The 22,098-nt window shown below is 39.5% G+C and overlaps 1 protein-coding gene across 3 annotated transcripts in view; it reads left to right on the plus strand.

Moving 5' to 3' along the window:
- The window catches only part of SEMA6A (semaphorin 6A), a 133,383-nt gene that overhangs the window by 102,377 nt on the left and 8,908 nt on the right, over positions 1 to 22,098 (plus strand). The window contains exons 17-19 of one of the 3 annotated variants that reach the window (XM_039467787.2): positions 1,045 to 1,065; positions 1,202 to 1,252; positions 6,353 to 6,517. In XM_039467787.2, coding sequence (XP_039323721.1) covers positions 1,045 to 1,065; positions 1,202 to 1,252; positions 6,353 to 6,517 — 237 coding nt within the window. The remainder of the gene's footprint in view (positions 1 to 1,044; positions 1,066 to 1,201; positions 1,253 to 6,352; positions 6,518 to 22,098) is intronic. The other 2 variants (XM_003920675.4, XM_010339603.3) reach the window with 2 other exon arrangements.

Raw genomic sequence — 22,098 nt, forward strand, 5'->3', positions numbered from 1 at the left:
GTGAAACAGGTAAAGATGGTTGTTACTGTGTCTGTAGAATGTCCACTGTACCAGTAGGCTCACACCCTTATCTGTGTTCTCAGGAAGAAGAACATAAGGAAGCCTCTGTATGTAGCATAGGGGAGGCTCTCAGTTCCCAACCTCGTGATTTACTCTTTATTTCCAGAGCAATCTTAGCGGTCAAGCCCCTGGATCTGCCTTCATGCTTTGCAGTGTGCCCTTGACCTTTAACCTCACTCCTGCTGAGGCACAGAGGGTCCTTGCTTACTCCGGGCTGGAGGTAAAGCTGCTCCTCTGCCTGCCTGCCTTTCCTCGTGGCTTCTCCTTTCCCCGTGTTCCTGCTGGAACATGAACTACCTCTATTAGACAGACCTGTTCCCACATAGGTATTCAGGGAGGATTTCTACAACTGGTGCAATCATTATAACTGGTACAAAATTAACAGGATTTTAAAGGGAAATGAGGAAAATGCAAAGAGCCAGTGTTAGAGGCTGAGTGAACCAGATATCCGACCCCAACACATAGCACACACCTAGATATGTTGCCTAATATGTGTAAAGGTTTGTTTTTTGTTTTAATTTCCAAACTAAAACCCCTGATGACTTCAGAATACTATAACACTGGACAGTTCCTCACAGCATCATTGCGAGGATGAATTAGAAAGAGAATGTAAAGAAAAAGGGTTTTTTTTGTAAGTGTGGTCCAGGTGTCACTTATGCATATGCATGTCCCTCTGTATAAAGTAGGGCTTAAACTCTCAGAATCACCTATTTGCAGTTACCATTTCGTCTGCCACCTCTTGCATTTTCTCTGCCTCTTGGCAAAGGCAGTGACTTGGAGGAAATTCACTTGGTGGAAGAGATATGGAGGTGTGAAATCAGACTGAGTATAAAGCATCTTACATTACATGCAGGAATGAAAAAGCACTTAGGAACAGGGATCATACATTGGCATAGTACTGTATTAGCTCATTCCCACTTATGTAAGTCACACTAAGCAGAGTGTAAAACATTAAGTAACCTTCTCCTCCCTTTTGTCTTTCAGATTCCTTTGTGGCACTGAATGGTAAGGAAGATATTACTCCCATAATTTAATACTGGTGAAAACCTTTCTGAGAATTTCTATTTCACTAATCCTTTGAGTATGTTCAAATCTTAAGTTTCTTTTAAATTAATTTTTTATCCTCATTATTTTTTTATAGACATTTCAACTCCTCTACCAGATCATGAAATGTCTTACAACACAGTGTATGGTCAGTTTATGGGTTTTTTTTTTTTAATTCTTTAAGTCATTCATCTGGCAGTAGCTTATAGTTTTCATTCCTAAACATCATGAACCAGATTGTTACTTTAGGGCCCCAATTCACTAAAATTATTTATTAATTTCACCATCCTTCAAAAATCACTCTGCCTATGTGAGACAATTGATATGGGAGACTGAGTCCTAAATTTTTAATCCAGATAACATGAAATATGCCAACCTTAGGGAGTTTGGTGAATACATTTAATGAGTTCTTGAGGGAAAAGAAATTGCTTTCGAACATAAGTATATCCAAGACAAAGGAATAGTGCTGATAACTAATAGACTATAGCTTTTTAGCTGATCTAGTGCACCATCCCCCAAAATGCTGGCACTCAGGACAATACCCTCCACTAGAGAAAATCCATACAGGATACACAGGTCAGGTTCTTGTTAGAGAAAACTTTCCAATATAGTATGAAATCAGCCACTGAAATTTAAGTTCAAAAAGAGTATGAATATTTAGATATATTCTCAGTATGATTTCTTCAGAAGGTAGACAAGGAAGAGTGACGCAGTGGAAATGATGTGCAAACAGGATTTATCTCGGTGTTCTTGGTCTCAAACACACAATCAGTATATTAAACAAAGCTACTAAGTTCATAAACAGAGTATTCTGAATTCTTTATATGAGAAGGTGAAATGTAGCTGTTCTATTTACATTTCTCAAGGTACTCCCAAATATTTATTAGGGTAACCTATCCATGTGCTTTTTAAAATATTGTGTGAAAAACGTCTATGTGATGGCAAATTTAAGCCTCTGCATTATAATGGGAGCTCTGAGTTTCATGTATACACAGCCATTTTATAGTTTGTGTGCTTAAGATCTATAATCAAGCCACAGATCCAGGACAGTCTTTAAGTATAGAAATAGGTAATAAGGGAGGGAGAAAAATAAATTTTCAAAAAGGAAAAAGAAAAGAAAAGAGGAAGGAAAAGAAAGCAATGCAGATTTATGATCCAAAGAAATAGTTCATGATGGCTACAAATGTGTTTAAGAGCTCTTTGTAAACTCTCACTCCTGTGTCAAATTAGCATACATGAAAAGCTTTTCCGAATGTCTTAAAGACTGGCTTACACATTGGAGCTGTGTAGGCATGGAAAACAGTGCCTGGTTTCTCCTGACTGGCCCCCTGTGAAGTAAGGCAGTGTAGAGTACATGAGTCCACAGAATTCATCCACCAATGTTCCCTCGTGTATGATTTAAGCCAGAATATTGAACACTAAAGACTAGAAGAAAAATTGCTCAGAAGGCAAATGTCATCTAGTTTAGACTGCCTTCAAAGAAAAACCACGCTTAGCATCTGCTCTTTTCCAATATGATACTTTGCAATCATTATCTATAATTGAATAGTCTTTATCAGATACTGAGAAATTAAGATCTTGAAATGAATTGAACCAGCAACCTGCCCAGCATTCATCAGTCATACTAAGACCAATTTTGACTCCCAGGTAGTTTCTCAAATAGATAGAATAATTAAGCTATGGGTTATAAAAATCACTCCCTAAGCTATGTCCTCTCTTATTTCCTTTACAGAAGGAAAGGTACTTATTAACTCCTCCATATTAACACTTTAAAGGATGATGCTCACTCATTTTCAGGTCTTGAGGAAACTAAAGAAGAGTTGGAATTTTCCTTTCAGCTAATAATCCTGTCTATTTCAAGTTAAATCTATTCAGTGTGAAGCAGTTAGATTATTAATTGACCATCAAAACAAGGGCTGGTTCAGATAGTCCTTACCAAAATATAGGCAACTTTTTCAAATAAACCATTGCAAGGGATGCTAATTTTGGAGTTAATAAACCCAGAACAGCTTTCACTAATCCATTCAGCAAATATTTGTTGAGTGACTACTGTGTCCTAGACACTGTACTGGGCACTGCATTTGTAGCATCGAAAGAAGCACCAAACTGCTCTTGTTACGAGCATGGATATAGACAAGGAAACCAGCTCCAAAGTACAAAGTGCCCTCACGGTTTCTAGCTGTGGCTTGTGTGTGTCCTGCAGTCGGTGGCTGAGTGTAGGCCCGTAGATCCAACTACAAAACCAGAACTGCCCAACTCAGGAAAAGGGATCACTTCAATAAATGATACAGGCCTTCTGCTTGTCAGAAGCTCTGTGCCACACAAGTTACATATGCAAGAACCTCTTTTAGTGAATTGGGCCCTAATTATTTTCCTTCTCTCTTCCTCTCTTGTACTGATTTAGTGTCTCTGTTTTGCATCTAATTGTCTACAAACATTGTTAATAGGTTCGAGTAGTATGAAGGATCTCTAACCTCTGGAATCACAATGACTTGTAGATATAGAGAAACAATATGATGCATTAAAGTTAACTTTCAAAATGTACCTATTTATTTGTATATTTTGAGAATGATACAGTATAAGCTCTATTGAATTAAAATGTGACTGCTCTTATAGGACTGACAAGACAAAATTATAAATTCTAAATCTATTGACATGTGATACCACATGCACAAATGTTTGCCTATTTTGTAGCATTATTTTGGTTGCAGAGTCTCTTAGGGAATGTACAAAAATAATATAACCTTCAAAATCAGATGAGAAGAAGGAATATAAGTGGTTTCCTTGTAATTTTTTTTAAGCTTGGAGAGGTAATAACACATCTTTGTTCAAATCGAGGACTGCTGCTTAATGGTGCTTTTACATGGCAGTTTTAAAATTTTTGAGAATCAGGTATTGCTTTCTCTGACTGTTTAATTCACCACTGGCACGTGTTTCCTATCCTCAAGCGTAAGTTTAAAAGATTACAAACCTCATGCTGCTCAGTTTTTTTCTTTTGAGCAAATCAGATGCATGGTTTCTCTAGATTTACATATAGAAAATAGAGATATGGTAGGTATTAGACTAACACTTCAGTGATAGGAAGAAGAGGCTGATTTCTCACATTTGCGTAAAACATCTTCCTACCTAACTACCATCTGGTCCACATTAATTTCCTCTCATAGCCATAGCTTTCCATTACCAATGAGTTTTCCATGTATTTGCAGCATATGGTCCAGGATATCTTTCTACAGAGAATGTGTCCCTTAGGCATATATTTCCCCTAGATTACCGTATTAAGAAATGTTCTCCCTAAACCATACTTATGGCATTATCGTAAAATTGCCCCTTGAACACAGTTAAATTGAAAGTGCTCAAAATGCATATCAATTCAGGTAAAAGAAATCTTGCTACTTGGAAGGGAGGTATTTTTTATTCTTCCCCACTTTCTCTTTCTAATACCCTACAAAGCTATTTCTAATTGTTTGCTTATGTTGGGCACCGAATTTTCTCGTAGGCTGACCATGTATTTTATTAGAGTAGTCTTGAATTCAGGAATGGAAAAAAAAAGTTGTGTTTTAGACTTCAATGTAAGCAGAAAGGAAATAAAGGAACTTGTCTATTTCCATTTCTCAGGCTGCTTTTCCTGCCCCTGTTCTCTTATCTGTATCATGACATGAGATGTGAAACTCAGAAATGTAAAAACAAAAAGTCTAGAATAAAGCATTCCTTGAATTGTAAATTAACATGCTTTCAGCAGCTGGACACGAAACAAATTGGATGTTTGATGCTGTGTGAAAGCCAAACAAGCACCATACAGAAAGGGACCTCTTCAGTGTTACCAGAGCTTTGGGGCAGCATTTAAGTGTGGTGGCTCCACAGAAGTCTCTATAGCATGGCCGAGCCACTTGGCTTGCTTTTTCCTGCTAAGCAGAGTTTTAAGAAGATAAAAAGCTGTCTTTGTTATATATGTTTTGTCTGTAATTTGTAATATTACAGTCTCTTAGGGGGGAATCCAACTTCCAATAATAATCGTAAAAAAGAAGAACAATACGCTGTCCTTACTCTTATAACCTGTCTTCTGGAGGCCGGTATTTTATTTATCATGTGCATGGTGATCGCACTTCAAGGCCGAAGCCTTTGGAGTTATGTGAGTCTGCCCTACTTTCCACCAAAGGCACCAATTACACATGCACAGTAGTTGCCCTCATGTCTTTTTAAAAATTGTTCAAGAGGTTGCTCTATGTAAGATGGTTTAATAAGCCAAAAACTCTAGTTGAAAATCACAGGGAGGTCATATTTTATTTCTACCAGAAAGAACAGGTAGTAGGGCTTCTTTAAATCATTGTGTCAGCTTCGATCAAAGCACCTGATACAATCTGTATTTAACCTTATGGAATGATGGAGGGAGAGCTTATGAACGAATTCACAGGAAATGGCTCGATTCCGCTGTAACTCTCAACCTAGCCATTTTTCTGGTGTTATCATGTGGTAGCTTATCTGAACCTCCGAAATCTATTTTTTTCTAATTTGAATCACCTTAGTCAATGCAGCCTCAAAAATAAGGCTATTTTTATTGAAATAAGACACCAAAAGGCACAGCCATAATAGTACATAACAGTTGAAGCCTTCATTCCAATGCAAAGACAGTGGGAATAGATCCCTTTGGAAAGCAGTTACTCCCAAAAAGTGAAGTTGAGTTGAACCTGAAGAGTAGACACACTGTAGAACCTCCATGGGAAGAGCTCAGAGTAACTGAGTCACTTGTGATGGGGACAAGACTTACTCACTACCAGAAACCTTCACAGACGTGATTCCTGGAGTGGACACTTTCTGTGTTTCATGCTGCCATGGGACTATCAAAGAAGGACACTGGCATTTCTTGAGCACCTACTATGTGTCAGACACTGTGCAAGATGCTTTCACCATTATGTCACTATTCTCCCAACACTGAGAGGTGTCATAAACCCACTGGGTGCACAGGAAGAGGTTAAGTGATTTCCCGAGGCCCACCCAGGAAGTGTGGGATAGGATAGATAGGATGAGAAATAGGATCTGGCCCTTCGTTTTCTAACTACAAGTTCAGGGGGGTTTCTGCTGAACACGCCACCCCCCCACCACCACCACCACCACCACTAAGCCGTGTCATTTCTAGGGCGACCTCCTCTCAGTCCTACAGCCAGCTTGGGTGTCCCACCTGGGCCTCTGAGCAAAGGGAACGTGGGTCTCTCGGATAATGTTTTCCTAACTGTATTTGTGATGAAAACAGGGCACTCCAGTTCCCTCTTGCCCAGCACAACCACATCAGATTCGACGGCTCAAGAAGGGTATGAGTCTAGGGAAGGAATGCTGGACTGGAAGCATCTGCTTGACTCACCTGACAGCACAGACCCTTTGGGGGCAGTGTCTTCCCATAATCACCAAGACAAAAAGGGTAAGGCCTTGGAAGTGCCTCTTCCTCTCGGGGGAGAGGGAGGGAAAAGTGGGGAGGACTGTGTAACTGCTTCCAGCTGAATTGTAGCAGGATTTAAGGAACCTCCGACGCACTGTGATTGAAAGCTTCTCGAAAAAGACTGCAGCCTCATCCTCTATGTGAGGTTTGATCCTAAATTATTCTCTGGCTAAGGAAAAACCACACAAAACAAATAATAGATCCTCTGAGTTTCTTCTGCCCAAAAAAGGTGTGGCTTGGCCCGAAGCAGATGCTGGCTTCTGACATCCTTTGCCATTGCTCTTCGTCTCATTCTGTGATTTTTGGACCTTCTTTTCCCACCATAATGTGATGGAATGCAGTTCAGACTTTGGCAAGTGAATGCAGTTGAAGTAAGGGCCCTGTTAATCAGTGAATTGAGAAATAGCCAGGCAAAGTCTTTTCTGGCCGGTAGCATCTCTCACTCTTGCCTGGTGCTGAATTTGAATAGAGCCATGGTCCTCAGACGTACTGTAATCGCCCTTAGAGGACAGTAGCTAAGACAAAAATATGTTATTTAATCAAGCAGAATTGCTATGCATTTAAAACGGAAAGGAAGCCACACTAAATGAAAGGGACTCTACTGTGAACTGTCCTAAATTCTCCTTTGCTTTCTTTGCTTAACTGCAGGCAGGAAATGTCATCTCTTTTCTTGCCATTTGCTGCTTCTGGTAACACATCCTACTTGAGCTGCAGCTGCAACCAAAGAGGCCTTTACTAGTCGGAAAAACAGTCTTGTAAATCAGAGACTGAAAAGCCCAGTTATGTTGCTGAGCTGTCTCCCCCCATTCAGAATTGTTTACTTCTATATGTTTTCAAGAGTTTCATCCAAGCGGGAGTTTGAGTTTTGAGGGCAGAGCAGCCTCCATGACCCTTAGAAGACAGTGGCTGTCGTGCCGTCCCGCAGAGCATTCTACATACATTATTTCCGTCTTAGCTTTTAGAGAATGTTTTCTGGGCAGACTCTCAGACTGCATTTTCATCTGCTTTTTTGCTTCTCATCTCCTGAGAGTGCTGGACTCCCTGCTGCTCTGTTTGCCAAGTCAAAATGTAAAAATGGAGCCCCTTTTGTCTTGTTCTTGAGCATGTCCTCTTAACTGATTTTATTTTCTTCTATAGCCTTCTCCTTCCCCTTAGTAATATGCCCTGCCTCAATTTTTTTTTTTTTTTTTTTTTTTTTTTTTTTTGAGACAGAGTCTTGCCCTGTTGCCCCAGCTGGAATGCAGTGGTGGGTGGCAACCTCCTCACCTGTGCCTCCCAGGTTCAAGCGATTCTCCTGCCTCAGCCTCCCAAGTAGTTGGGATTACAGGTGCTCGCCGCCACCCCGGGCTAATTTTTGTATTTTTTATTTATTATTATTATTATTGTTATTTTAGTAGAGATGGGGTTTCTCCATGTTGCCCAGGCTGGTCTTGAACTCCTGACCTCAGATGATCCACCCGCCTCAGCCTCCCAAAGTGCTGGGGTTACAGGCTTGAGCCGCCACTCCCGGCTAAATCCTTTCTTTTTTTTTTTTTAAGCTGCTTTCTCATCAGCCTCTTTCAGTTTGAGTGAGGGCCTTCTTACTTTTTCATCCCAAGAAAGCTCCAGATAGAAGAGAAACTGTCCTGACAGGTTACAAGCCTTAGCATGTGCCATTATTTGTTATGTGTGGCTCCTGAGCTCAGACGTGCTAGTCTTGACTGTGTTCTCAAGAAGAGAAAACATAGTCGAAATCTAAGTAGTTTTGCCCACTGTGATTTTCTGAAACAAAACAAAACAAAACAAACAGCTTTCTCAGTAAAGCATTAAATCCACCAACTAAATATCTAGCTGTTGGTTGCAGTAATTTTCTTTTCACTTCTCCGAGAGGGGTAGCGTGAATTTTCTCTAATCGTTAACTGCCCCCAAGGAATGGAGGTAATCAAAGAGTCCAATTAACACTTTGACAGATCATTTTAAAATTCGGCATTGTTCATTCTCTTGGGTCTTATTATATTGACGGAGCTGGAAGCAGTCTACATATTGTCAAACAATGGTGGCAGAGGTGACTGCATGGGTGTTTAACATGATCACTGTTCTTGTGCTAGTGACTCCTTGCCTTGTCCTGTCAAATTCGAGTTTTTTTTTTTTACAATCAGTTGTATGTTTGATGGGGCAATGCCAATGAGTTGTTGTGCAGAAATTTTAAACAAAAGATGTAGCTTAATGTTCCTTTTATCATAGTTTTTATGATTTCGATTTCCACGTTGCTCCAAATTATTTTTTGTTTAATGTTCATGATTTATTTTCGACTTTTGTTTCGTTTTGCCAAGCACTGTGTGGTATGACTTGGTGATGGCGTTATTCCGTTGGAAAAGTCTTGTTCCTTTTCTGACTCACCATGGCGTCCCTTAACTTGAACCAATCTGTGATGCCCTCGCTTCTTTTCATTCCCTGGTGTCAGTGCCTTAATGATGTCACATCCGCGTATGCAGCATCTCCCGGGATGCAAGAGTTTCATGGGTTTTTTTAAGGGCCTGTGATGGGTGCTCTTTCTACTGGGTCGATTGTCTCATGAGAATGTGACATTTGTATGCCCCAGCTTTAGGAGCTAAATATACTCTGGAATTGTTTCTTAAATACATCTCATTTCCCCGCTAAGCAGAAAATGTGCCCACTGACCAGCTCACTGAGGAGTCAAATATCCAGTGCCTGTTTTATTTTGGCCTCTGGTAAAAGGCCAGTGAGCAAGGCAAGCCCATGGGTCTGCTCTGCAGATATGCTGACTGCCAGTGAGCTGGTCTCATTCATTGTCCACTTCATCCTCCAAACAAGTCTCCATTTCCAGAGTATGTTTGCTGTGTTTTTCTTTCTTTTCCTTGCTATGTCTTTCGTCTTGATTTATTCCTGTGCGTCCCTCACATTCTGTCAAAACACCCTTCCTCAGCTTGCAGCCTAACCCCCTTCTGCTACCATTGTTCTTAGCCTCCCCCTTTCAAAATAACAGACCCAAGCCCTCTGCCCCTCTGTGGAATGTTCCAAGGCTCTTTCCTTCTACACTGTGAGTAGCATTCGGATGCTGTATGTATATACAGTCATACTAACAAAGCGTGAGAAGAGACTTGCACAGTACGCAGAAGCATTATCATAGAAAATGAAGTAATTTTCTCTCTCAGTAACTGGCCTTGCCCTTCATTACCCTGCTGGCCTTGTCTAATGTCTCATGTCCTTGCTGCTTTTCTTTAAAATTGTCTGATAGCTTTCAAGCCCTGGATTCATTAGTGAAAACACAGCCAACTGCTCTGTTTTATCTCTGGGTCCCTAGATGGCTGGAGCCTCCAGAGCAAGCCCTTTAATCACCAAGTTGATAAATGAGATGCAGCCCTGACTCCTCCTTTCTTGGTTTTGCCACATTAAAAAATACATATTATTCATTCCTCTTATAACTATTGAGGTGGTAATGGGTGGTTACAAAGGGCCTCTAATTACATATAAATAAGAAAAAGAAATCCAGTTTATTTTTAGATCTGGCTTATTCCCCACCACCACCTCCCACAGCAAAAGAAATAAGAGCTTTCTTTTTTAGGTTAAACAATACTGAGAATAAATAGCCACTCTTGTGCCTCTTCTTCCTTACCAAAAGTAACAATATTTCAAAGCTGATTGATTTCCAAGAAGTCTGTGAGATATGTAAGTAAATTGGCCATGTCCAGAGCAGCCGAGAGAGCTGTGTAGCATACCTATAAAATGTAAATGCTGACCGCTGCCGTGAGGTCACAAAAATACATCCTGAACAGAAGAAAAATCCCCAACTTCAGACTTTATTTGACAGAGTTCTTGTGAGTTCTCAGAAAACAGACAAAATAGTAAATGTAGAGCAGTTCCCATTGGATTGAAATGCCAGAGTTATAGTATGCTTATATCTTTTGGGAAAGCATTAAAGTGAGATATTATCACATGATTACATTTAGTCAAGAAAATATGCCCATTATAGACAAGAATAAGATATATTATAGAAACAGAATTGAAATTAGAGATTAAGTGAATAAGCTAAAATGGATAGTGAATGTTGAATATATTTTAATCAATGTACAAGCTATTTGTATAAGCAGTTTTTTAGTTTGGGAAATAATATTCCGGTAAGATTCATGAGATCTATAAAGATGATTAGTATTGTCCAAATCCCATAATCCTCAATGGAATTTTATAAATCACAGAGGTTATCAATAGTTAATTATTTATTCTTTAAATGCGCAGTAGCCTTCAGCAGTATTGCCTCCGAGTAAGATGAGCGGCACCTTACGAGGGATGATTTAGGTGGCAGGGACATGATGGCCTTCAAGAGTCTTGGGTCAGTGGTGGAAATTTATGCCCTTTTCATTACTCTTTCAGTCTTCTTCATTATCTTCCTGATTGTGTGAAAGAAAAAGTCTCAGTTTGATGTTTTCTCATTAACAACTCCCTAAACTTGCTACTGTCCCTTTTTGACAAACAGAGAATAGGGTTTACACTGGGGCTTTGTCTTGCAGCTGGATCTAGCTGGAACTAACATTGTTTTGCTTTAAGTTAATTTTTATTTTTCTGGTTACTTTTTATCTTTGAAAAGTGACACCTTTTTTCGTTTGTGATAATGATACAAAGTTTCCATTTGAAATATGTTTTAAAGGTAATTTAAATAAAATATTAAGTAAATAATGCAAGAGTTAAGAGGGATATAAAAATTCTAAGTAAATAATATGGTAGGTGAGATTCATTGTTATGACTAAAATTGTAGTATTGGTAGTTGAATGACCAAAGTTTAGGTTAACTCTGGACTATAGCAGTTGAAGGCATCCAGTAAAGATTAAACTATCACCAAGAACTTTGCTTCTGACATTTGGACGAATGAGATTTGAGGACCAGTGTACCCTCTCCTGGCTGGGCGTTGCGAAAGTCTACTGCCCTTCTGATTTCTTTGCTACCTACTGAGCTTTGTGTTTGGGGGTGGAAAGTTTCATGAACTAGGAATTTAAAGTAAAATGGATTTAGACTAATAAGAAATTAGCCAGTCTAGGCTTGTTAAGCATCTGGCAAGTTTTCTCTCCGCACCAGCAGCAAGCACCCTAGTTGGTCTGCAGCTAGTTATGACTCAAATCATGACCTAGAGAAAGTTGAACTTCAGCCTTTCCGCTTCTCATCTATTTTGCTGATATCCATAAGGACTGTGTTGCTACAGCTGTTGCCCCGGCCTGGCAATACCCTACAATTGACCCTTCTTTTCTCCTTTTCAAACTTTACCTATTGTGAGTTCCAAGCCTTCAATGTCAGGCTGTCTTTATTAACAGACTGAGAAATCTCATTTAGGAGAGCATGGTTAATAATAGATCCTACCCCTGGTTACTCTTACATTTTAGCACTCTCCAATGCTTAAAACCTAATGGATTTGGGATTTTTAAAGCACCCTGGTTCTCCCAATGCAGAAGGTAATTTTTTGGCTCCTATCAAGTCATATGTAAGTGATTTTATGGACAGAGAAAATTATTCCTGATGAGGGTAAAGGAAGAAAAATAGGCCTCTACTCTTTTCCTGACTCTTAAACTTGGGCTGAATTTCCTATGCCATTTCTTCAGTAACATTACCGTAACAAAAACATTTTCTGAGGTGTCTCAAGCAGAATTTATCACTGGCTCTGTAGTGCAGTTTGGATGCCAATGAAGAGTTAGAGGCTATGTTAGAGATAGACATAGTTCCTGCCCAAGAAATATCAAACGCCAGACAGATGGGGCACAGGTAGACAGGAAAGCACACCAGAAGGCCTTTACGACCAATATGCTCTTTATGAAATGGCAAAACCACACATCACAGACTTAAAAAAAAACCTATTAGACAAGTGAAGACAACATGGCTGAACACATCAAGGACGTAGCACTCTGAAACGTTTTTCAGCTCCCTTCCTTCAGTTCTTTCCCCCAGTACCAGTATTATAGTGGTAACACATCACTTGACAGGGAAGACGAGGAAAGTGATGGATGTTTGGTAAAGGACTCATATATAAAATTTTCGTGGGCATGTTGGCATACTCTGGATTTTTTTTTTTTTTTTTTTTTTTTGAGGCTGAACTTTATTTCAAGAAAAAAAAAGAACTCAGGCTGGGCGCGGTGGCTCATGCCTATAATCCCAGCACTTTGGGAGGCCGAGGAAGGTGGATCACTAGGTCAAGAGATCGAGACTATCCTGGTCAACATGATGAAACCCTGTCTTTACTAAAAATACAAAAATTAGCTGGGCATGGTGGCGCAGCCTGTAGTCCCAGCTACTTGGGAGGCTGAGATAGGAGAATTGCTTGAACCCAAGAGGTGGAGGTTGCAGTGAGCCGAGATCGTGCCATTGCACTTCAGCCTGGGTAACAAGAGCGAAACTCCATCTCAAACAAACAAACAAACAAACATATTAATTTGCATTACTTTATTAGTAAAAATGGTCCTGTGCAGTCATTTTTAAATGTGAGGGTAGAGCAAGGCAGTTTCAAGGAGACTTCAGAAAAAGGGCCTCTCTGTCTTGGGGAGTCCTAATAATGGGAGGAGGGTAAGGGGTTTTCACTTCACTCAACAACGGAAAATTAACTGAGTCAGGTAGAAGGTGCATGGTCAGAGGCAAGGAACACCAAGAGATAGTGAATTGATTGTGATGGCTCCAAAACACTTTTGAATTAGAGATCACTTATTTTTGATTTTGAAGGTTAGAGGAAAGCTGTCCTTCAAAGTTCAGAGGAAATTTGGTATAGCTACTGTTGTTGCTGACTATGAAAAATACAGTTCTTAATATTTAGCTCACCAGTATTTTTTTACTTATAAATTGTGCTATACCTACCCTGTAAAGATTTACTATCATTTTTATTACTCCAAACTTAGTTTAAACAATTTAACTTTTGGAGAGTAAAGGTTAGCATCATTTTTATTACTCTAATCTGCCTGTATTCCCAGCTACTCGGGAGGCTGAGGCAGGGGAATTGCTTGAACCAGGGAGGTGGAGTTTGCAGTGACCCGAGATCGCGCCTCTGCACTCCAGCCTGGGTGACAGAGGGAGACTCCATCTCAAAAAAAAAAAAAAAGAGAGAGAAAGATTAACAATTTTAATCTCTAGAAGTTTAGCATGGGTTTAAAGAATATTTGTGGGAGTCATTTAAAGTGCACTATTTGGGAGAAGAGTAGGGTTACTAAGCAGAATACAGGATGCCCAGTTTATTTGAATTGCAGATATACCTGAATAGCACTTCTAATACTGAAACAAAACTAAATGATTGCTAGTGTAAATGTATCCCAAACATTGCATAGGACATGCATTTAATTAAAACATTTTTGTTTATCTGAATTAACTGAGAGCACTGACACTTTTTGCTATCTGGCAGTTCTATAGAAGATGTCACTGATTACTTACTCAGTGAGTATATAAGATCTAATTTCTATATTACATTTGGCCTTTAACTCTTAGAAATCTAAAATAACCCGTATTCTGATCATGTTTAAGAAAAAAGTTTATTCCACAAAAAGTATTTTTAGCATACTTAAGTTCAGAAAATGACTGCAGAATGTTATATATGTGTTTGAAATGTGGTAAAGAGTAACTTAAAGATGATTATTGAAAACAGGCTTTCAAATGCCGCTTTCAAGTAAGGAAGGCTCAGAAATCAATTTTTCTTTAAAGAGGATCATGGTTGAAACTATTGGTTCTTTTATGTTTTACTTAACCTGAAATTTTTAGCAACTGTGTGTTAACCATACATATTTCTTTTTTATTCCCAAATTATATGGCTGCCCTCCCTTTTTTTTTTTTTTTTTTTTTTTCATTTACCATTTTCATGGCTTTGGAGAGGAAGAACTGGAATTCCGAAAGCATTAAATGATAGTTTAATAATGGTGATAATAATTTCATCTCAAAGAAAGGCAAGACAGCAACCATTCCTTTGTTTCTTTTTTCCTGCATTCAACAAAAATTGAACAAACATGTGCTATTAAGTAAACCTTATGCTGAGTGTTACAGAAGATACTAATTTGAATTTCACATAAGCCTGGCATTCAGACAGCTTACGGTTTAGTGAGGGATACCCACAGGTGACGTAACTGCTGGGGCAGGGAGAAGTCTGAGAGTAAGCGAAGTCGAGGAAAGAAGGGGAGGGAGAGTACTAAGGGAGTCCAAGGGGAGGCACACCTGATTCCAAGTGGGGGACACAAGACAGACCTTGCAAAGTCTTGAAGGAAAAGTTGGATTTCACGGGAAGAAGGGCATTCCAAGCTGAAGAAAGTCCATGACCAGGACACCACGCTGTGAAATTACAGAGTGTGGTGATAAACACCAAGAAGTGTGCGATGACTAAAGTTATGGAGGACTGGAATGGGAAATGACATTGAAATCGTAGCCTGGAACCGAGGAGTTTTGGCAGTAGAGGATAGGAAGGTAGATGGTGAGAAGAAAAGAGCCAACAGGCAGGTAGAAGTGGGGAAAGACGAAGACAGTGAGACTGATAGATGATAAATATATAATAGTCATTTAATCATATCAGGTTGTTGATTACATGTACACAGTAAGTTTGGGAAATGGAATTTAGCATCAGTTTTGGATCTAAAGTGTCTGTTACTACACCTCCCTGGCATTTTCCTGGTAGATGCTTCTTGCCAAATTAAGAGCTCTAGCCTAGGTAAAACCCCAGGCAAGCTGAACTGCAAACTTGGGCTTCTTCCTCTCTTTAGTTAAAACAGTGGGGTGCAGCCAAGCACGGTGGCTTAATTAATAATAGATTCCAGGATGCCACTGTTTATTTTTACTATACTAATATTTCGTGGTCACCTATGAGAAAAGGAATCTGTTGGTAGTCTCTGGCTTTTCTTTGAGGGACTGAGGAAAATGATATTATGAGCAAGCCAGGTGCTGAGCTCTCAGATGGATGACGTCGGTTTCCATGTTTGAATGTGTGCAGTGCGGAGGGTCCAGAAGCTCATGTGGAAGGCTGTAACTGTTCTTTCAGTAGTGTGGGCATAGATGTAGACTTGATCTAATTAATTTTGTATCCTTTTGACAACTTGCTGAATTTATCTAAGGTCTTGATGAGATTATTGTGGAAAGGGTAGAAGGAAAAAAAAAGTTAAATGTCAGCCATGCAGAAAGCTGTTTCATCTCCCTGCCTGCCTGAATTTGCACACCAGTATTTGAATTTTCTTTTCTAGGGATACCCACTAACCTTTTATTTTTTTAACCTAACATTCATTTTCTCAAAAAAATGAAGGACTTAAATTATGATTATGGAGGCTTGAACTTTTGCTTTTAAAACGGCAACTTAAACCTTAGGGTATTAAAAAAATCAATTCACCTTCCAGAGGTGCTGCTCACCTTTAATCTCTAGCCACTTTTTCAAGCTGCATCAACTTGACATGACACTTTACTCCCACCCTCTTCCCTCGGTCTCTTTTTCCATTCTCTCCCATCTTTTCTACAAAAACACACACAATGACAAAGTTTTCTGACAGCTTAATGGAACTGTCAGGGACCACGGGGACTAGGTTAAGCGTGATCTTATTAACAGAACATCTGGAGTAGTTAAAAATTTGCTCTTTAATTGGTTCGGCAGCACTGTGTTCATCTAGATTTTGTTTTGTCCTAAAAATAAAATTGTGAAGAATCAATTTGTAGTTTGGATTATGTGGAAAAATGGGAAAATAATATTCGCTTTGTCTCAACCCTTTCTTTCTGATAGCCTAGTGTTATGAAGTTTTTTTTAAAAAGCCTCATTAGAAGTTACGCTTTGCAAACTTCACTGCTCCATAGACACACTAGTCCACAGAGGGCAAGACAGGGGAAATCAGGTAATTTCCCGAGAATAGCTTCTCTTTTCTTGACATTTTACATGAGATTGGCCTCAAATTAAGTAGGGCTTGCTCAGACTAACTACATCATACATGCCATTATCATGTAAAGAAAGGGGATGAAAAAAAGCTGTGTTCATTTGCTGGTTCCAGGGAGATAGAGGTTATGCAAGTAATAGATAAACTCTTGCAAAGTGTATGGGCTGCTCTGAGTGACTGAAAGGAACCATGTGAACCTCATCATATGTAAATCGCTTAGCACTTTAAATTGTGGAAACACCCTGAAGTAAACTACTGAAAATGTAGTTGGATATATTAAAATGTACTGGGTGCTTGGTGGATGGGATCTTAATTGGTGTCAGAAAGCCAATTATAGGCAATGTGAAGGTTTGTCACCCTTAATTAATATTTCTTAAGCTCTTATAAGTCTGCAGCCTGACAACTATCTTTGTAAAGAGATTCATTTTTAATGGGATAATAAAATTTTTTCCACTCCAATTATTTTTAAATTTCATATTTTTTAAAAGGATGCATTTCTTTTCAAACAGATATATGCAATTACTTTTTTTTTTTTAACTGAAATCAGCAGCAGTCATTATGAGCTGAATAGAAATAATGGAAGTTTGGTATAGTCAACCACTGACAATGCTTTATTAGAAGAAAATGGTATCGAGAAATTTATAGGGCAGCAAACTGCATTATGCCTAACCTTTCGGACATATTAAAGCTTGTCATTTCCAGTCTTACAGCCTCTTGTTATTCATAAATAATAGATAGCACTGGACACAATCATCTGACGTTTGTTAATGTAATAAATATACCCTAAGTGCTGATGGATCTTGCACTCCGTGATTTAAAAGCACACAGCAGAAATTTAATGTAACTTAAAATGTCTTATGTAATTCTACGGATTTGCAGATTCAGTTCAACTCAGCAGATCAGTAAGCACACGGCTCTATTGAGTGAACTGTTTTGCTAGGCATCTTTTATTATTATAAAGCAGGACCTTACTCTGGGGAATGACACATGAGCTCAAGTCCCTCTTTTCACCCTGGGGAATATAAAGGAAAAGAACCTTTGTGAGTTTCTTTTCTCTTGTCCAGTTATGCAAAGATGGGGGTAAAGATTTTGGCATCCACTCAGCCATTCTCAGATGTTGCTTAATAGCTGTAAGTTGAGTTGAAGGAGTGAGTTTTGAGGTGATACTAGATGCAGGCCTTTACGGGGGGCTACTCTGTCCAATGGTGGGCTCCGTTGAGCACTCTGCTGCTTCTGCACTTCAGAAGCAGTGCAGGGCTAACTGGGCTGACCCAATCTAAGACATATGTGAGATCTGTGGTACCAACCACTATCTGATGGCCACAGTTACAGAGATGAGGAGTATCAAAAATTCCCCTCCATGTCTTCATGCCAGAGCAAATACCACAAGCATTTTTCAGTAGTTTTGGTGCAAGCAAATTGGACTGATTCTTTTTTTAAGAGTAGCAGCACAGTATTTTAGGCTATATGCCATGCTTTTGTCAGATACCAAGGGAAAGTGGTAGGAATTTGATTGTCTTTCCAATAAAACAAGGTCAATTTAATATTCTTTATCAGAGCACAATAATCACAGTAAAGAAATTATCCAATGAGACCCATTAAAGACATAGAACATACTTTGAACACCAAGGAATACTTAGTGCAGTTATTTATGATTTATTTTACAGATCATTTTGAAAGTCTGGCTATACACTGCCTCAGTGGTGTCTGAGGTTGGACTTTAAACATTTAGATATGTTTTCTGGAATATTATTTATGTCATTTCAGGACAATACTTCTCAAGCTTTAGGTAACATAAGAATCATCTGGAGGTCTGGTTTCTGGGCCTAACGCGGAGATTCTGATGCAGAAACTTTGGGTAGGACTTGAGGATTTGTGTCTCTAACTAGTTCCAGGTGATGTGAATGCTGAGTGGCACTGGTTCAGGACACTTTCCATGTTGCTGATGGGCTATCTTATTCAAGTTCTCTAATCAAGGTTTTGTTGTAGCTTTAAATCCTTATTTTAATACTCTTGGCTAACACAGTTGAACCTTACCAAAGTGTTGCTTTAAAATAGTCTTATCTTGGACCCTGTACAAGACAGGCAACTTGTCAAAAATTCTAGAAACACAGCCCTTACATTATTGAGCATTAACATGTTTTCTGTACAATGCCAACTGCTTTGTGTTCATTTATTCAGCCTATTTAATCCTTCCAACAATGCTCATCTTATAGCCAACACTACTGGGGCCTGCAGACTTAGTGACATGCCCGAAGTCACACCATTAGCTATTTGTAGAACCAACACTCAAACCCAGGTCTTTATGAGCTCAAAGTTTATGTTCTTTAACCCAGATCTCAAGAACTATATTTTGAGCAAGTTTAAGTTAGAAGATTTAGTATTGAAACAGATGTGTTTCTTCATGTTTATCTTTGATTTATAGAGAAAAATCAAAACAAGTAATCAAATAATCCAAACAAACGCTCGCCCGAATTTCACAACTTTTTAAGGATGTCCACTTCTCCATTTTGTGGCTTTGATGCCTGGTGAGAGAGCAGAGGAATAAGATGGGACCAGGAAGTTGGAAAATAGAAATGCTTTGTCTGGTTTTAGAAACCACTTAGATGTTGTGTTTCTAGTCTTATTTAAGAAAGCTTATGAAAGGGAACTTCAAAAGGCAGGAAAATACGCCTTGCAGATTCTACTAAAACTATGCCAGTGTAAAAGAATCATTACCTTTACAGGGACAGTAACAGTTCTAACACATGAAACCACAAACCAGCACTCCAGGGCATGGCTTTTAAAAATTATCTTATCATGACCCTCAGTCTAGACATCAGTCCGTGCTTTGGGTGTAGCACTTGCATTGGCAATGCCATTTCTAAAGCAGTAGAGCAGCGGAGGAACAGTGAACTGAGCGTTCACAGCACACAGGGAAAAGTGAAGCTGTTTCTTCTCTTAAAAAAAAGAAATCAAATGAGTTCCAGGCTCAGTCTCCCTTCTATTCCTGTGATGATATCCCAACAACAACAACAAAAAATGCATCACTTTTAAAGGTGATGGAAGTGGAAGTGGATTCATCTACAGTCAACCACAGCAAGCATTATTTCAATATGTGAGTTTTAAAATAGCTTCTGAATTGAGGATATTAAACAGGCAGGCCAGGAAGCTACCCCTACTTTGGCATGATCAGTCATTAACTTTATATATCTTGAAGACCATGGCTCCTCCTGGTATCTAATCTGTACACTGCCAGGAAACAGACAGACAGACAGACACACACACACACACATACACACACACACACACACACACACACACACACACACACACACACACATTTAAATTAAAGGGACACGAAAGTTAGAGTTATAGACTCCAAGCCCATGTCCATGGCTGCTGGTGTGTCAGTTTATTCCTAAGCCATCTGGTTCACATATGCCGTAAGTCAAGAAGAAGGCTGCTTCCTGCTCAGATAACCACAGAGAGTTCCCATTTCACTTTCAGTGTGGTCATCTCAATTGGCTGGGGTGTGGCTTTGAGAATAAATTGTCTCCAGTTAGGGTTTTTCCCCTGTTTGTTTTCTTCTCTTCTTAATTAATAGGGATTACAGCAGGCCCTGTGTGGTTAGCGGGGTGATGCTTGGCTCGTGATTAGTTCATTCATTCATACTGCCTTGCAGGACCATGAGCCTGGCATTTTGTGGCAATAAGATTTGCAAACAAGGAAAAATTGGGCTGTTAGATTCCATTCACTCAAGTTGTTATGAGGATTTCAAGGAAATTATAGGCTTGTCTTACTATAAAGCAGAATCAAGAATCTATTTTTAGGGGATTCTACTCGAGGGCTTTTCTTGGTGTTTTGCCATCTTTCTTAGCTCGCAGACCCAACACAAACCCTCTCTGGCTCAGTGATGGAGGAAATGTCCATACTCCTTTTTGCCTTTGCGTATTTCTCTAAAGGACACAGAGAGGCTTTGTTGTCTTTGTGGTCACCGTGTCCGCTTTACACAGATGCCTATTAATCACTTTGCTATGGAGACAGACACATCCATCATATCACAGCAGCTCAGAAACAGGCAGTCCAGTGAAAGGCGGTGAGAGGGGAAAGTGCACACTTAACCGTTTCGAGTTAGGTTAGCGGCTGCCTGGGTCTTACACATTTACGGTAGTAATTGGGGTAGGGGTGAGTAGAGCTCTTCCTTTGTATTTAGCTTAATAGGTGCAGTCGATTTATGTATTTTTGCCTGTCTGTTTTGCTTTGCATTTTGATAGGACAGATAGCATCTCCCAGCTATTTGTGTAAGGTGCAGGGGATAAGTGTACTTGAAGATTGAGAGTTTTAATTTTAAAAAACAGTAATAGTAAATGCAGGTAGACTAGCTGTGCTTTTGATGCAAAGATACTGACTCTTTGAAGCCAAGCGTTTTTCGATGATGGATTCAATGTGGAACAGAGCAAGCTGAAAGTCAGCTTTCTCAGGCAAGAGAAACTGCAGATAAATTAACGAAGAACTTCCCTTCTATGAGTGGCAGGTCTTCTAAACCTCTTTTTTAGTCATTCAAGGCTATCCACAACCTTCCAAATGGTGTTTTTAGCTCTTGCTCTTACATTTTCTCTATACGTGCTCATTCATGCATACATTCATTTACTATTTATTTAAAAGATATTTACTGAGCACCTTTGTGCCTGAAGATTCAGTGGTGAATTTTAACAGTCTAGGGGAGAAAAACAAGTATCACACTAGTGATGATCCTAGGATAAAGGAAATGCAGAGCTCTGAGGACACTTGTAGAAGGAAAAACTTACCTAACCTAAGGAGTCAGAGAAGGCTTCCCCATTTAAGCTGAGCCTTAAAGATAGGGTCTGATGAATGGGAAAGTGAGTGGGTATATTCCAGGCTGAGGGAACAGCCTGTGGCTAGAGTATGGAAGGGTGACTCATGACTATAGCCTAAGAGACTGGAAGGGAGTTAGACCGTTTGCTGTTAGTGAATATGGCCTTCACTTTCCTTTTCTCCAAGTCTCAGTTCTTGTTGCTCTCTCCACTCCAGCTAAAATACTGTGCATCCTTAAGGCTTAGCCAAATGCCATCTCCAATGTAAAGCTTTTGCCCACTGTTGAAGTGGAAGTGATGTATCTCAGGACATAGCCACACTTCGCAGGCTCGACTTCTCCCCTGCTGGTCTGTGCCCCGTTCGCCATTGTCCTTCCCCACCTAGTGCAGTGCTTGGCAAATATTTGCTGAAGGTAGCCACAAAGCGGCTTAGAGCCAAAACCTTGTTATACCAGGAGAGAGATAATAAAGACACAACCCAAGCCTCAGGTAGGGGGAAACATCATTTCTAAAGCAAATTGTCTCAGAGCCTGGTGCTAGGTTCCCTGTGTACAGAATCCATCCGTGAGCAGGGCTACTAGGAAACATTTCTTAAAATAAGGAATGTAGTGTTTGATATTTCAAAATGTATTAACATACTCATCATAAGAAAAGTCAGAATTGTATTGTGCTTCCTCTTAGTTTACAGTTTACAATGTTCTTATTTTGAATCGCATGTGGCAGGGCCTGAGGGCTGGGTCCTTCATAATCTTTTCACTGCTTTGGACTCTAAAGAACTTCAAATTGCCTCTCTGAGGCCTCCCTCCAGCATCTGAAAACTCTCTCACCTCAGAAAAAAAAAAAAAAGAAGAAGAAGAAGAAGAAGAAAGAAACCAACAGTTGAGATTCTATT

The sequence above is a fragment of the Saimiri boliviensis genome, chromosome 1, assembly GCF_048565385.1.
Source record: "Saimiri boliviensis isolate mSaiBol1 chromosome 1, mSaiBol1.pri, whole genome shotgun sequence".
NCBI classification, from domain to species: domain Eukaryota; kingdom Metazoa; phylum Chordata; class Mammalia; order Primates; family Cebidae; genus Saimiri; species Saimiri boliviensis.